Source organism: Paecilomyces variotii (genome assembly GCF_004022145.1).
Source record: "Paecilomyces variotii strain CBS 101075 chromosome Unknown C8Q69scaffold_9, whole genome shotgun sequence".
Lineage (NCBI taxonomy): Eukaryota > Fungi > Ascomycota > Eurotiomycetes > Eurotiales > Thermoascaceae > Paecilomyces > Paecilomyces variotii.
In genome coordinates, this window is record NW_021167148.1 from 267,176 (window position 1) to 281,297 (window position 14,122).

Genomic DNA, 14,122 nt, shown 5'->3' on the forward strand with positions numbered 1-14,122 from the left:
GGCCACCCAATGAAGGCCCGCGAACTGCCACTAATGCAGGAACCAGGTGAAAATCCTGGAAGCAAAGTTTAGTAAAGTTGGCCCAGACTAGTGTGCTCAAGCCAGCCAGCTAGTGACCGACCCAGAACGTGGTCACAGAGGAGAGATCCATATCTACCATCCATACTGGATGAGGTAGAGTCTACAACCGTGCGAACAACATAATGCATCGAAGGAACCACACGATAGAACATTTTTGGTGGTTTTGAGCATGGCTGCTATATCTGTCTGCTGTCATGACAGGAATAAACAAACATCAGGGGCTTCGATGATTCTACACGACCAAGCAGTATCGGGAACCATGGTCCCAAATGGATAACGTGAAACTCTCCATGAAACAGGGGGCACGCAGAGAACTCTTTTCAGAGGGCTTCACCATATCCCATGACAGTAATGGGAGGGATACTAAGTTTGGCGACAGCTGCAGTCTAGTCGGAAGAAACTGGATCCTTGAGAGCTCTGTCTAAGCGAGGTCAACTTGAGGTCGCTTATGTATGTATGCGCAGACTTTCCACCGGCGACAGGTTATCAAACACCATAAACCCGAGCGAGATGGTCTTGAACTCGTATTTTCAGTGTTGTAATAGTCTCCAATGATTGGATTTGATCGAAGAGATCAATGTAAGATGTGCGATGTACGATGGACGGACGACGATCCGATCCGAACGTTTTGTGCCCCTGGGGCCGTGCACCCACGACCTTCCCTTCCCTTTGCAGATCTCTGTAACTCCCCAAGATCCCAACTCTCTTCCTACTTTCAGAATGCTACTATACCAACTCACCATACCTTGACCGGATTAGACAGCATCAAATATCGATCAAGAACATAGTCTACCCCCAGCTTCGTCTGATGCTTGTCAGGGGCCATTGCAGCCAGCGAAAAACTGCCGGACAATGCCGGGCGCTTCGACGTGAAACTGTTTGTGCCTCGCGAACACGGGGGAAACTTGATGCCGTCCAATGGACCCCCGTGATACTGTTCAATTAGGTTTCTGTTTACTATTTTTACCGGTGGTGGCTTGCAGCATCGAATCTTCAGTATCTGGAGTTGTAGCCGAGAACTGATCATGACCAGGGTCATTGAGAAGACGCTCCTGTTGCGGAATGATCATAGTTCAGGCGTTCACATGACGGTGTATGGCACATTTGTTGGTCCAATCAAGAACCTGAAGCCTTGATTGTATAGGATTATACGAAGATGCAGCCTAAGCTCCAGCCCAGGAACTACGGCGCTCGGCGGTTCAGTTCCCCCCAACATTTCCGTTTCTTTTCTATAAAGAGGCTCAAAATGGATTAGTATCTGGTTTTAGTTGCTGAACTCACATCTCTTCCATGTCCCCTACCTAAATAAGGCAAGGTACAGACTAGTTAGTGTATCCATTTAATAGTTATAGTCCGCTGCAATATTAATATCTACCGACATATTATTAACAAGGATTCAGTGTCGTGCCGTACTTCTATCCGAGTATCGCTTAGGAGTATCTTGTCAATGTCTAGCTTTGAGCAGCTATTTAGAAAGAAGTTCCTAGAACTTCATCGCTGAGTAGATTACACTGTCCAAAGCACTAGCCATTGCAACTATACAAAAGATTGATAATGCAGATTCTGATTTGTCGTGGTTATACTCAACGAACAACCACTTTAATCCCCGAGAAGAGAAAAAAAAAAAAAAAAAAAAAAAAAAAAAAAAAAAAAAAAAAAACTCCGAAACGCAATTTTCCATCCTACCCTTCTAGGTTCTTATGGTTCCTGATCCAAAAATAGAAGAGTAGTATTTCCGTTTCTTGGCATGTTCCATCATGTGCTTCATACCTAGGTACTTAAAACTCGCGGACTAAGTAACTACTCCGCTAAACTATTCATTCTTCGAACGAGGTGGTTATCCGGTTACCTCGGAAGTGGCAGGTTCCTATTCTGTCCGTTTTTCTCTGAGACGTACGATAATTCTAGCGCTAGTCCTTGCCGTAAACCTTTTAGGGGTGCATCCGTCGTGGTAGGTAGAAATGTACGTACATATGAATCAAGCTATGGTTATGTTGACAGTTAGGAAATCTACAAAGTTTTATTGTTAAACTTTTTTGTATTCAAATTTCTCATAATCAAACGTGCACGAAAAACAGGGAAAACAAAGATTCCGAAACCGCCATGTACTTTAAACCCCGAGGTATCGCGCTGTATACAAACAGAGAGGAAATTACCCAAACCCCTCGACTTCGGACATTTTCCTTAGGAAAGAATCCTAGAAATCGTTGCTCAGATCAGACTTTTAAGTCGCGAAACTACCACAGCCTGACTCTAGACTGACTTCCTCAATACAGATCAGATGTGTGGCGCCGTAGGAAAGAAAACAGAAAAAGGAAACTCGTCACACAAAGAATTGCATCAATCACACTCCTTTTTTCGCCCCTTTTTATTCGTCAGTTACTTCGTAAGCGTCCGTGAGAACCATGCTCTATCCGTGGCAGGCCAAGGAAGCATCTTTCCCATAGTAACACAATCAACATCATGAAGGTTAAATATTTTTTTTCTTTTCGTTTAAGCTCTGTGCTTGTAGAAAGAAAGAGTTATTTAGCAATTAGGAAACCGTCAAGAACCCGCCAAGAGGCTAGGCCTGACGAGTAGAGTGACGGCTTCGTCAATCGCAAGATCGAGTTTCATACCCGATAGAACAAAGAAGAGTATGACTGCAGCTAGAAGGGCAGCTGAGTTCTTCTATGAGCATCCATGAGCTTGCGCCGGACAGCTTCTCCGCCAGCGTAGCTGCTCGACTTGCGCTTGCGGGAAGGTGTCTTCGGGTCCATATGCCTGGAATGTCTGAAGACACTCGCCGGGCGAGAAGGGGAGTTGGCTGGCATGAACTCGCGGTGCTGGGGCAGCCTGATCAAAGTCTGGTATCGGTTGTGGTTCCGGCGGAATGCCGTGACGATACCTCTGTCCAAGTGGTTCAAGAACCGCTCTGCACTGCTACCCTGGTGTGCATCACCATTCCGGTTGGGTGTCGGAGTGCCAGCTCCCTGAACAGATGACGCGACCATTGGCGAGGGGAGGCCATCGTCAAAGGGCCGGTCTGTCTCTTCGTCAGACGAACCATTGCCAAAGTCGATGAAGTCATCGACGTTCAGCGCAGCTTCATCATCATCGTCATCCTCCTCATCAAATGAACTATCCATCCCGAAATCACGGGAAGGATAGAAAGCTTCGGGAGGACCCATGACTTGACCGCCCGGTGTAGCGTCGTTTCCGAGCGCGGTCATCATCAGGTTGGCACTCGAGGTCAGCATTGGGCTGAGATCCGGACGACTAGGGGACACCAGGGCATCCGTGTCACTCTCGTCAACCAGCTGCATCGTGGTCGCACGCGGGCTGTTGTTGGCAGTGCCGCACATGCTGTTGGTGGCAGACTCAAGCCAATCATGCCGCGATGAAGCGTAGGCGGGAATAATGACCAAGTGCTTCCCGGTGCAGTCAACAAGGGCCACTGGTTTGTGGGGATCCGGAATGAAGGATCCCATAATGGGGCCACGGCGACGGGGAGGCTGGGATCGCCGAGCAGCGGTATCGTCAGGGGCCGTAAGGGAGACGGTCGAGTCCCGACGCAAGATAGAGCGAGGATGGGTGATGGTCGCGGGAGGAGGGAGATCTTCGTCTGTGGTTTCACCGTCATCGGCTAAAGAGGGTTAGCAAGGACGAGACTCTATCGCATTCGTGTACATACTCTCATAACCGCTGGACTCTTCGGATATGGCATCCGACTCGGCGTGGTAGATGTTGCCCTGACCGAATTCGTACTCTCCGAAGATGTCATCGGAACGCTGACCATGGTTGTCAAAATTATCATTTTCAATCATCCGTCGAAGATCGGGATCGAGGCTATCCTGTTGCAAGAAGTCGCCCGGGATCTCGTCGTCGGACGCTTCGCTGTCCGAGGAGGAGTCGGAGTCCTCTTGGAAATGCACCCTTCGCTGCACTGGTGTCTCGACGGTCTCACTAGCCATGTCAGTCTCACCGAATGTCTCCAAAGCCGCGTAGAGCTGCTCCTCATCCAAGAGGGAGGTCGTGGAAAAGAGCATGTGGTTGTCCAACGATCCCAGGCCAGCCCATTCGTCAGGGACGGTGTTGTCGGAAATAGTCAGGATGCCATCGAAATTGTGCTCATCCTCAGACTCTACAATCAGTTGTTCTTCTAATTTTTCCAGCTCCTGGTCTTCATCATCCGCATCCATGATCTCATCGACGGCTGCATAGTCGTCGTCGGAGCTGTCAGAGTCACTGTCCACATTGCTCTGCTGGCCTTCATAGCCGTCATCGTCTGAGAGTTTCGCCTTCTTCCTCGCAGAGAAAGACTTAGACCCCGTCTTAGATCCTTTGTGTTTGTGTACATCATGAGACGGGGCCGTATCGTCTTCGTCGTCGGCGTCTTCTGATCCGTCTTCTTCATCGCTGAGCTCATCCACACTAGACAGGGACGAGACGCTTGAAACAGAGGAAGAGGACTTTCTCTTCCTGTTCATGTGACCAAGGGTAGCTCCCTTGGACTTCTCTCCGGAGCGGTTTGCGCTTTTGCCGGAGGTTGCATCGAGGTATGCCATCAGATTGGCGCGGTTATTCTTGGCCGCGCTCTTTGGCGACTTCCGCGACGAATGTGAGTGAGTTTGCGGCATTGTGAATGTTGCGAGCGTGTCCTGCTCGAGTGTAAATTTTTCTGTGATGCGGGGCGCTGTCAAGGTTTGTTGTCCTGTGATATTGGATGTACAGGATGCTGCTTTAATTGTGCAAGTGAATCACTGGTCTATTATTTCGAGTCGTCAATTGATATCGATATGAGGTGAGGCGGTATATAGATAAGAAGGGGTCGATGGATCGTAGGAGAATTGAGGAGCGGACCGGATAAGAGGGGTGGAGGGGGGTTATCGAAAGGATGATAAAGAGTTTTATCTGCGCTGGGAATACACCCCGGGGTCCTCTGGCGGACGTCGAAGTGTCTCTTCCGTGATCGTACCTAGGGGCAATTTCGACGTGCCGAACAAGCGTCGAAAGAGGAGCAGATATCGTCGAGTCGAATTGAAATACTTGATGAGCTGTCTGGACTGGGGGGCATGCGGACATGCTCCCCAGTGAGGACTTTACAGCTCAGCGAAAGCCATTTGGCGGATTTCTCGACGATATCTGGGACAGGTAAAACTCGAATTTGATAAGGGGGAGGTTTGGAAATCGAAGATGCGATAATCTCACAGAGGGGAGGACGAAGCTGGAAGAGGGGAGAGAGGAAGAGGAAAGGAAGGGGAAAAGTCGAAGATCTCGCGCGGGAAAAGCATACTGGAGGCTGCAGGCGGAACCCTTTTTTGGCGCCATGTGGAGTCTGCCCCTCATTGGCCCGTTCGCCTCACCGCATCTTTTTCACCCTCCCGCGGGCCAATCACACCGCGGCAGCCTCAGGTACTTGTCACGCCCCGGCAGAAGAAAGAGACGGCGATGTGAGATACAATCAGACAATCGACCAGATGCCTTTGACCGCCCCGTTTGGACCGCTCTACTGGATGAGAATCGCATTGATCCTCGATGATCGGGCTGGAGTCTGCGATCTGGATGATTCGCAGCAGATGGTATTCTTGTTCTGGTGGGGGAGCCTAGGCGAAGTCTGTCCCCGACAAGCTGGACACCCCATCCGGACATGGTTTGGTGAGCCAGTGATGAATACACGACACACAAGAGTCACAGACAGACAGACAGACAGACAGGCCCGCTCGCTGGCGTCGACTCATCCGTCAAGCCTCAAGGACACGGTAGCTGCTCTAGATCCGATACTACGCAGATCGTCCAGCATCTGACCACTAACGACCAACTATGCTAGAATCACTAACTAGACGAGACAAGACAATTGCGATGATGGTCTGGCACTGTTGATGGACTAGAAATCTCCGGTCAATGACTTGCATCGACCGTCATGGCCCTGCAGGGCCAAATGGAGCAGAGCAAAACAGGCAGAACGACAAGCACAAGACCTGATACTCCAACCGTTGACCCGCCTCGTGCGGCCAGTCCACCAGAGCACCGGGAAAAGCACGAGCTCTGTCCCAGACGTCAGGAGCGCCTATCGCCCCGTGCTGCCTGCTCAGATCGCAGACGAGTATGGTACAGTACCATATCCTGTTATGGCATAGGATCGATACATGAGCCAACTTGGTACAACTACGGATACGCTGCGAAGAATGGTGATTCAGAGGATTCAGACTTCTCCATTGCATGCTTTTGCTGTGGCATCATTGGCCCACGCCGCTCGTCATCAAACCGGCCCATGAATCATCTTACTGGATCGGGCTGTCTGCCTGCGCCAATGGCTAACCTGCATGTCCCGATTCCGAACCAGTTCAGATTCACATACTGCAAAGGTTGGCAGGAAACGCCGGGATGAGCTGTCAGTTTTGCCTTTTGCGATGGACGAACAAAAAACAGGCTGAGATCGAACGCCTCGGGGAATAATACAGTCATCGAGTGCTTTTTCCACATGGCCTGGCCGCGGTCCGTGCGAATAGACTTTCTATTCTTTACTTCTCCTTCTTATCTTGACGCAAAATATAGAAATTGACCTCACGGGGCGAGCGGTAATATCCTGCCACCGGATATCCTATGTGTAAAAACAATTATACTAGTACTGCCCTTTTTCGCCCTCGGGGACTTTCTTTCTCAGGAGGCGACAGCAAAACCAACCGGCGGCTCCGCTCTGGATCGTTCTTACTTCGTTGTCCTCTTTTTTTTTCCTCCTTCCCGCCCCGCTGTAATAATACAAACTACTCGACAACTACTCCGCAGTGATGGCTATGCAGCAGTACAACTCTTCTTTTTTTTTTTTTTTCTCTCTCTTTCCTTTTCTTAGGTCCATCAGTGGGGATTTGTCTTTTTTGCTTACTTCACGATCTGCGGCGGCGCGTTTTGGCGGCAAAAGTCCGGTCAGGTGGCAATGCAGGCCCAGGCCTGGTCCCATTGGTCAATGCCCCCCGCGCGGACGTCTGATCTTCTAAGTTGTAAGGGTTCACATTGATCGTTAACTAGTAGAGTAGTATTTATGGTAGGTGATTTATTCTTTACGCGCAACATCGGGTCTACTTGACTATGGTATGTTGTCAACGTCGATCAACTCGTTTACAGAAAAGCTGCCCAAGGTTCGCTATGATTCATCGACTCCTTCCAGAACGCCAATCCAGTCCGGTTAATTAGCTTTCGGTCCTCTATCCGCCCCGGTTTCCCCTTTGGGACCCGCCCGACATCCAACCATGGTAACTCCCCGTTTCAAACGCAACATGATTATTGAACAAGTGGCCTCTCTCGAAGGGTATCGATAACGACGCATGTAATAATAGTAATAATAATATCCACGAGCTGCTGGCGCCATCGAGCCGACGGGCCAGAGAGGCGACATTAGGTCCCCGCGTATGGCTGGACGCTTGATCTGGTGCTCTGCTTGCGGGAAAATAATCTGAACTGAGACGAAATGCTTGCTGCTGCCGGTGGAGATGATGATGATGATGATGCTGATTGCAGGCTCGTCTCGTTGTCGTGATTGTTGCTGTTGTTGTTCTCTTTCTCCTTTTCCTCTGCCACCGCGAGGGCCGCCGCACGCGCTTCCCGAGCCTGCTGGACACCTCTGCGGACTTCCTCGAGGTCTGCTCCCTGAGGGGCCATCGTGGTGAGCGTTTCAGTGCTCCGGATTCTATCGTCGGAGCTCTGCTCGTTCATTCTCTGGATTTCCTCCTCGGTCACTATGCGCTCGTTCTCTAGCCGCACTTCTCGTCCCCGCTTGTGGCAGTACCAGAGCACGAACAAAAGAACTGTCAAAAGAGTTAGCACCAGTAGACGGAGGTTTCATAGTGGAATAGATGGCATGGAGGGGTTATGGACTTACTGAATAGTGCGAGGGACCACAGCACGTTCATGCCTAGGACGGCAGGGAATCTAGCCCTGAGAAAGGCCATAATGGACCGCAACATGCCAACGATAGCCGCCGGCTTGCCCACCAGCTCCTTTAGGCTGGGGACCTTCACTCCCATCTTTCTCGCAGCTGCAGCAGCCTTGCCTGCATTCTCCACATTGATCCCACTCTTTCCAGCCCTCTCTGCAGCTGCAGCCAGGATCTCGGGGGCTAGGGTCTCCGTCCACTTGTCTGGGAGTCGTTCGATCAATTTCTGGAGAAAACTGGGGAGCTGCGAGTAGGTTTGCTGCAGCTGTTTATTTCCGTTCGTAAGGAGCGATTCAAGGTCATGGTAGGCAGTGGGCACGCCGTTAATCAGATCCTTGAAGATGAGCTTGAATTTACGAAGCAGCTCCTGTGTCTCGTCACTGATCGAGAAGACACGGTTGTTCACTGCTGCCAGATTCAGTCGTTCGAGAACGTCAGTCATATCTTCCGTTTCCCGCTGCGCCTCTCCGTCGCTGACTGTTCCCGTCGCATTCACATCCAGACCGGGTCTATCTAGCCCTGCGGCGACTTCGGACACATCTGCTGCAGCTGTCTGTTTTTCCTATCAAGGGTGATAACAGTCAATATATGTTTATCCCACGGCAGACCAAAGAGTATGGCTAACGCACCTGTTTGCTGTCCTTCGCCAGTTTACGCATCCAGCTCCATCGTGTATTCTTTTTGGCCTTCTCTGCAGATTCAGAAGGCTCTTCCCCCATACTTTTTACTCCCTCCTCGCTCTTGATATTTTCATCTGCTGCTAGTTCCCTGCCTACCTCTTCTGCTGGTGACAATGGCAGCGGGATATTCTGAGCGCCATCCATCAGAGCGATCTGCGCGTCCTTTCCCACCGGCTGATTATTAGATTCCTGTGTCGCAACGTCATCAGGTAGGGGTGCTGCATCTGTTTGGGATGTCACGCGTTGCAGGAACGCTTCATCCTCTTCCGTCAGGACAGGATCAGGCTGCTTTGCCCGGGAAGATCGCGTCTTCGCTCGTAGCTGGTTGAAGTATTGCATTGCCATGGTGGTTCTGTTTCTTAGGCCTGGAGGTATAAACTAAATGTCTCTGGATAATCGCAGGCAATAAAGAGCGTCCACGTTGTGGCGTAGTTCCACTCCCAGACGAGTCTGGAATGTTGGCTGCCTGCTACCATAGATCTCGAGTAAGCCAGCGCAATAACGATAACGCAACGGTCGTGAACGAAATCCGCGAATAGATTGCAGCAAAACAATGAAGAGTATACCAGAAAAAGTCAAGAAGAAAATCGCTCAATATATCAGATATCTGGCACCCGCCCTGATTCTTGATCGATCATTTATCCCGCCTCCCCCGCGTGATGATATCACTGATAACCACGGCCCAGCCACACCCTCACGATCTCTGGGCAGCCTGGGCTTGGCTTCCTCGCGAATCAAATGTCACATAGATCGAGCACAGCCACTTAGATCCACCATCACATGGGATATCAGTATTACGAGTATTAAGATGGAGTGGCTATTATCTGTTAACACTATTAGAACACGTTTCTGCTCTGTGACTTTACTGACCATATTCACGCAAGAAATCCTATGCATACAGCAAACACAATAAACCGCTTCTCCTGTAGTACTTAGCTACGTAGATCGCAAAATATATTTCAAGTACTGGCGCACCTCCGATCGACATATTTAAGTATGCATTTACGTTCTATTCGCCCGCTGCAAAGTAGAAGAAATAATGTTCTGATCATAACAGCGAACCATCAGGTTAAATAGTCCATGGACGCCTGGAACCGACTGCGCTTGGCGAGTAGGCTACCTATTCAGTTGACTCAAACAGGCGCTATCATTCAAGCGTTAATCAGTCTCTTCATGTTAGCTAGGTACAGAGCATATAATCTTGGCTCGTCATTTGCGATGCAGCTAGCACTATCTGCCCTTCAGGGTCAATATGGTAAAATTAAATCTAGTTAGAATACTTCCTGTTGGCATCCTTTAAGAGTAACAGTGACTACATAGTATTGTAAGGCTCAGCTGAAGGTTGAGCTTGCTGGAAAGCGAATTTTCATTCTCGACATGGATTTGAGCTATGGTACAAGGCTTATCCACTAGTACTCGAGTATAGCCGGACCCGAGAAGGCTCTTTTCTTGACCCTGTCCTCACTATCGCCGCTTCACACGGCCATCCAGCTATGTAAACGAGGCATATAGCAATGCTCCTATCCAATAATGAAAATAGGGGCGGCCTTCCTAGTCTACTGGATTCTGTCCTGCAGTATATGTGATCGAGAGTATAGTAAAGGATACGGCTTGAGTGTACCTGACTAGGACATGAGGACGGCATCACGGTAGCTGTTTGTGGATAATCTTCGTTAAATACTTTTACAGTTTGTACGGATATCCTGGAGGTCGCGAAAAGGTTGTTTGGCGATAGGTGCCAGATTCCTCTCATCCTTGCGTGTCTCCCCCACTATAAATGACAGTACCGTGAGAAGACTCAGACACAGTCGTTGGATATGGTATGAATGCTCTTATCGATCAAGGCAGCCGAAGGCTAATGTGATATTAGATACACAGAGACATATACATCAAAACGATATCTCTCCTCTAGGTATGCCCTATCGGGGGCAGGCGGACTCCTAGAGGCGACTGGGACGATATACATGGTTTGAGGGAAATGCATCTAGCTACGCCAAGGCACTCTATACAACGCCAGATCAGGAAATAGTTCGAAGTCCCAGGATATAAGTGCTAGGGGACACCAAATCAACCACTTTAACCCCACGCTTACCTATCTATCAGATTAGCCATATGACGTAAGTAGCAACAGATTCTCTCTGTCCTCACTTACAGTCTCACTTACAGTGCACTGTGACCTCCAGGGCTCTTTGTTGTGGTTTCCTGAACGCGTTAGCGCGTCTGTCTCCTTGGATATCTAACCTTACCACCGTTCAGCTAGGAACACTTCCTCCCTCTCTCTGACACCTCACAGTCAGATAGCTGCTGTTTGATCACCTCCAATCACCGCGTCGTTCATATCAAAACCTGTGAACCAAGACATACTCTGAACATGTATGGTAACCATCTAGCCCACAAGTGTTCTTTCCACTGATGTTTTGAAATGATAGTGCCAACATGGAGAAACACAGGATCAAAAGGACCGCAGACAATCCAGCCATCACCAAGGAGATGATGGCACGCATGCTCGACAGTCCTAGATGGGATGCCCCATACTTTGCTCACGAGCGTCTGAACAGCTTGACCTATCCTGCCGGTAAGTCCATTTTCACTCATTTGAGATAGTTGCACCCTTTGCAAGGGAATAGAAAGCATCCAAAGGATGTCGAATAAGTGCCCTGTATCAGTGCTGACTTCCTCTCAGATATCGGAAAGCCCATTGGCCCGGCTCCTGAGAACCCTCTTCCAGCAGCGCCAGCGGAGACTAAAGCGAAGGACGCGAAGACCGATCCCGACTGCGCTGACGAGCTCGACGACAACTGGGACTTTCTCAAGGAATTCGACGCTGATTTCGCCTTGAACGCCGTAAGCTTCTGGCAGCCATCCTCTCTATGGCAACTTTCATTTCTGACATCGGGATCATGTATAGGACCTTGAGACTTTGCTTGATAGTGATTTCCTCGAGCCTGGCTGCTGTGACTTCTCCGAGTCTGACGAGGATACCAAGCCGGCCGATAAACCAGTCCCGCAGGTCAAAAAAGAGCGTCCGGTCCACTGCAAGAAGGTCATCGCCGAGATGGATTCGGACGACGAACTGCTTTGGAACCTTAAGCTGGCCAAGTGGACTGAAAAGCAGATCCATGCACGTTTTCTTGCCGAAGGCCGGACCGAGTACAGCCAAAAGACCATCGGAACGCGCTTCTGTCGTATGAAGAAGACCATGCGCGATCATGTTGACAATCTTCTGAAGGCGGGAGAGATTGATTGGTTCTCCAAGGACGTAAGCGCCCCCATGAGTGCAGCATGCTTTAACGTAACAGTACTCATAATTGATGGCTGACATTGCTTAGGACGAGGCCCTCAAGCTCGCAATCTCCCGGGCTGATGAAAAGGTTCGCAGGATCCAGAGGAATCTGGAAAAGTACAAATGGGACATCGTCTCGCGCGAGATCAAAGAACTGAACCCTCTTGCCGACTACTCTGGCGAGGCCTGCCGCGACCGTCACTATGCCCATATGCGTGGTTCTGCGACTGTCCCCTTGGACCTGCGCACCGATGCTGACACCAAGACCCAGGCTCTTGTCAAAATGCGTAGGTGCAGAGAGCTCAAGTTGCGTATGCTCGAGCAGATTGCGAGATAAGTGTCACAGTGAGTGGCTGGAAGAGACTTGGAAGTCTTCTTAACGGAATGCTTTTCGCATAAGACATCAGTCCTACATGATGGAATGGCATCGCCTCGTTGTGGGTCCTGTTGGGCCTAAATACTGTCTTTAACGGTGGAAACCGCGTGGTGTACGATAGGTGGACATGCAAGTGCCCTTTGTTCCTAGCTGTATCTTCTCGATGACGGGTCCTCGCTGTTCCAGGCAGGGATGGTCATATCGATGAAATGGATTAGCTTGATTGACGAAGATAATTTGCTGGAGAGCGTAGTTATCAAGCCTTGTAGTCGAGATAGTCAGCCCCGCATCGGCCCGTCCGGTCCCAGAGAATGCCAGAAGCGCCCTGAAGTTCAAGTTCAACGCCCGGAGATCGTCGCTCTAGACTATCTAAGTATTGGTATTGGCGCCTCGAGAACCGAGTCACATGACCGCCCCTCTGCTACTAGATATCACGCTGCATCCCATCCTCTGCTCCTTTCCTTTCTTCCTCACGCTTCTCAGAGTCGACCGATTGCATCGTTCGTGAGTCTATCGATTCGCGTGCGTCAAGTCTGGACTGGATTTGTTTCTTGTAGCTCTCAAGGCAGCAAGAGGCATCTCTTGGAAAGGCTTCCAGGGCTCCCGCATGCCAAGTGTGTTGAGCAGCGTCAGGCTTCCTAGGGAACTCCTTTACACTCTTTAGATTTATGGTTCTTCTGCCTTTCTCCTCCCCTTCGTCGTTCGTTACTTCAGACAGCCACTTCACTTCCACTCGTGACGCGATGTTCAAACGCTCGTTTACTTCAAAGGACCGGGTAGGCAAGGTTGTTAAGCCGGTCAAGAAGACTTATCGCGAACACGCGAAGGCGAAGATGCAGGAAAAACTGGACAGTCCGCCGCTGCAGAGGTGAGGGATATTCAGCATTGCAATGTCCTATCCGAGTTTGAAATGTATACTAACGGGACCCTTCCGGCAGCCCTCTCACCAGCCCCATTGTCACTATAGTGGTGGGTCATGAGCAGCGTTTGTTCGCTGCGCATGAGGATGTACTGTCTCGTTCGCCATTCTTCTGTGAAATGCTAAAGGGACAATTCCTGGAGGCAAGCACGAAGCAGGTGGACCTGCCGGACGAGTGCGTTGTCTGTACCTGGAAAGACTTCTACAGTTCGGCTGACAGTACAATAGAGAACCTGAGACACTGTCCTGTGTCCTCGAATTCCTCTACAAGGGTGACTACTTCCCCCGCTTGTTGCATAACAGGCGCCGAAACTCTTGGGAACTCGAAGACGCCCAGGACATCCATAAAACCGGTGGTCGCGGCTCCAGCGAGCCCACAATGTTTCATTCTGGCGTCGGTGATGATGTCCTTCGGGACACCGTCATCTATTGCGCAGCTGAGAAGTACGGCTTGGAGGATCTCAAATCTCTTGCTCTTCGAAAGCAAGGGTTGCAGAGTGGAATCCCGGTCGACGTGATCTTGCGATCCGCTCGGTATGCCTACGATAACACGCCAGACACGGAATCGCGGCTCCGCGCTCATTACCTAGCTCTGATCATCAGAAGTCGTAAGACTTTCAAGAGGAGTGGAACCATGCAGATGGAGATGGAGGCCGGTGGCAAATTGTTTTTCGATCTGTTCGTTGCGATGTCCAACCATATCGATGATGTTGTGGAGATCAGGTAAGCCTCTAGTACTCCCCTAGCATTCCCACTATCTTGCCATGCTTTGTTTTCTAGTTGCTCATCGTATATGTTGTGAGCAGCAATAAGCGGTCGCCCAAAGTTATCTAAGGGGTTGAAACGAGGCACGACAGATTGAACGGCATGG

The 14,122-nt window shown here is 50.1% G+C and overlaps 5 protein-coding genes across 5 annotated transcripts; 3 read left to right on the plus strand and 2 right to left on the minus strand.

Moving 5' to 3' along the window:
* Nucleotides 1-2,638: 2,638 nt before the first annotated feature.
* On the minus strand, nt 2,639-5,068 carry C8Q69DRAFT_326195 (hypothetical protein). The gene is made up of 2 exons (XM_028627419.1): nt 3,755-5,068; nt 2,639-3,706 (listed from the first exon to the last, which is right to left on the minus strand). Exons 1-2 carry the CDS (start codon nt 4,698-4,700, stop codon nt 2,730-2,732), a joined length of 1,923 nt encoding a protein of 640 aa, XP_028483152.1. The 5' UTR covers nt 4,701-5,068; the 3' UTR covers nt 2,639-2,729.
* Nucleotides 5,069-5,143: 75 nt separating this feature from the next.
* Nucleotides 5,144-6,451, plus strand: C8Q69DRAFT_500074 (hypothetical protein; the record flags this gene model as incomplete). Its single annotated transcript, XM_028632336.1, has 4 exons — nt 5,144-5,214; nt 5,274-5,475; nt 5,529-5,822; nt 5,996-6,451. The coding sequence occupies 4 exons, from the start codon at nt 5,144-5,146 to the stop codon at nt 6,449-6,451; spliced, it is 1,023 nt and encodes a 340-aa protein (XP_028483153.1).
* Nucleotides 6,452-7,085: 634 nt separating this feature from the next.
* Nucleotides 7,086-9,302, minus strand: C8Q69DRAFT_473846 (hypothetical protein). The gene is made up of 3 exons (XM_028631075.1): nt 8,623-9,302; nt 7,940-8,555; nt 7,086-7,865 (listed from the first exon to the last, which is right to left on the minus strand). Exons 1-3 carry the CDS (start codon nt 9,016-9,018, stop codon nt 7,456-7,458), a joined length of 1,422 nt encoding a protein of 473 aa, XP_028483154.1. The 5' UTR covers nt 9,019-9,302; the 3' UTR covers nt 7,086-7,455.
* Nucleotides 9,303-11,109: 1,807 nt separating this feature from the next.
* On the plus strand, nt 11,110-12,669 carry C8Q69DRAFT_522992 (hypothetical protein; the record flags this gene model as incomplete). The annotated part of the gene is made up of 4 exons (XM_028633558.1): nt 11,110-11,248; nt 11,357-11,517; nt 11,582-11,932; nt 12,003-12,669. 4 exons carry the CDS (start codon nt 11,110-11,112, stop codon nt 12,291-12,293), a joined length of 942 nt encoding a protein of 313 aa, XP_028483155.1. The 3' UTR covers nt 12,294-12,669.
* A 406-nt stretch (nt 12,670-13,075) lies between these two features.
* C8Q69DRAFT_405800 (hypothetical protein) lies at nt 13,076-13,978 on the plus strand (the record flags this gene model as incomplete). Its single annotated transcript, XM_028628089.1, has 3 exons — nt 13,076-13,200; nt 13,271-13,426; nt 13,480-13,978. 3 exons carry the CDS (start codon nt 13,076-13,078, stop codon nt 13,976-13,978), a joined length of 780 nt encoding a protein of 259 aa, XP_028483156.1.
* Between the last annotated feature and the right edge of the window lie 144 nt (nt 13,979-14,122).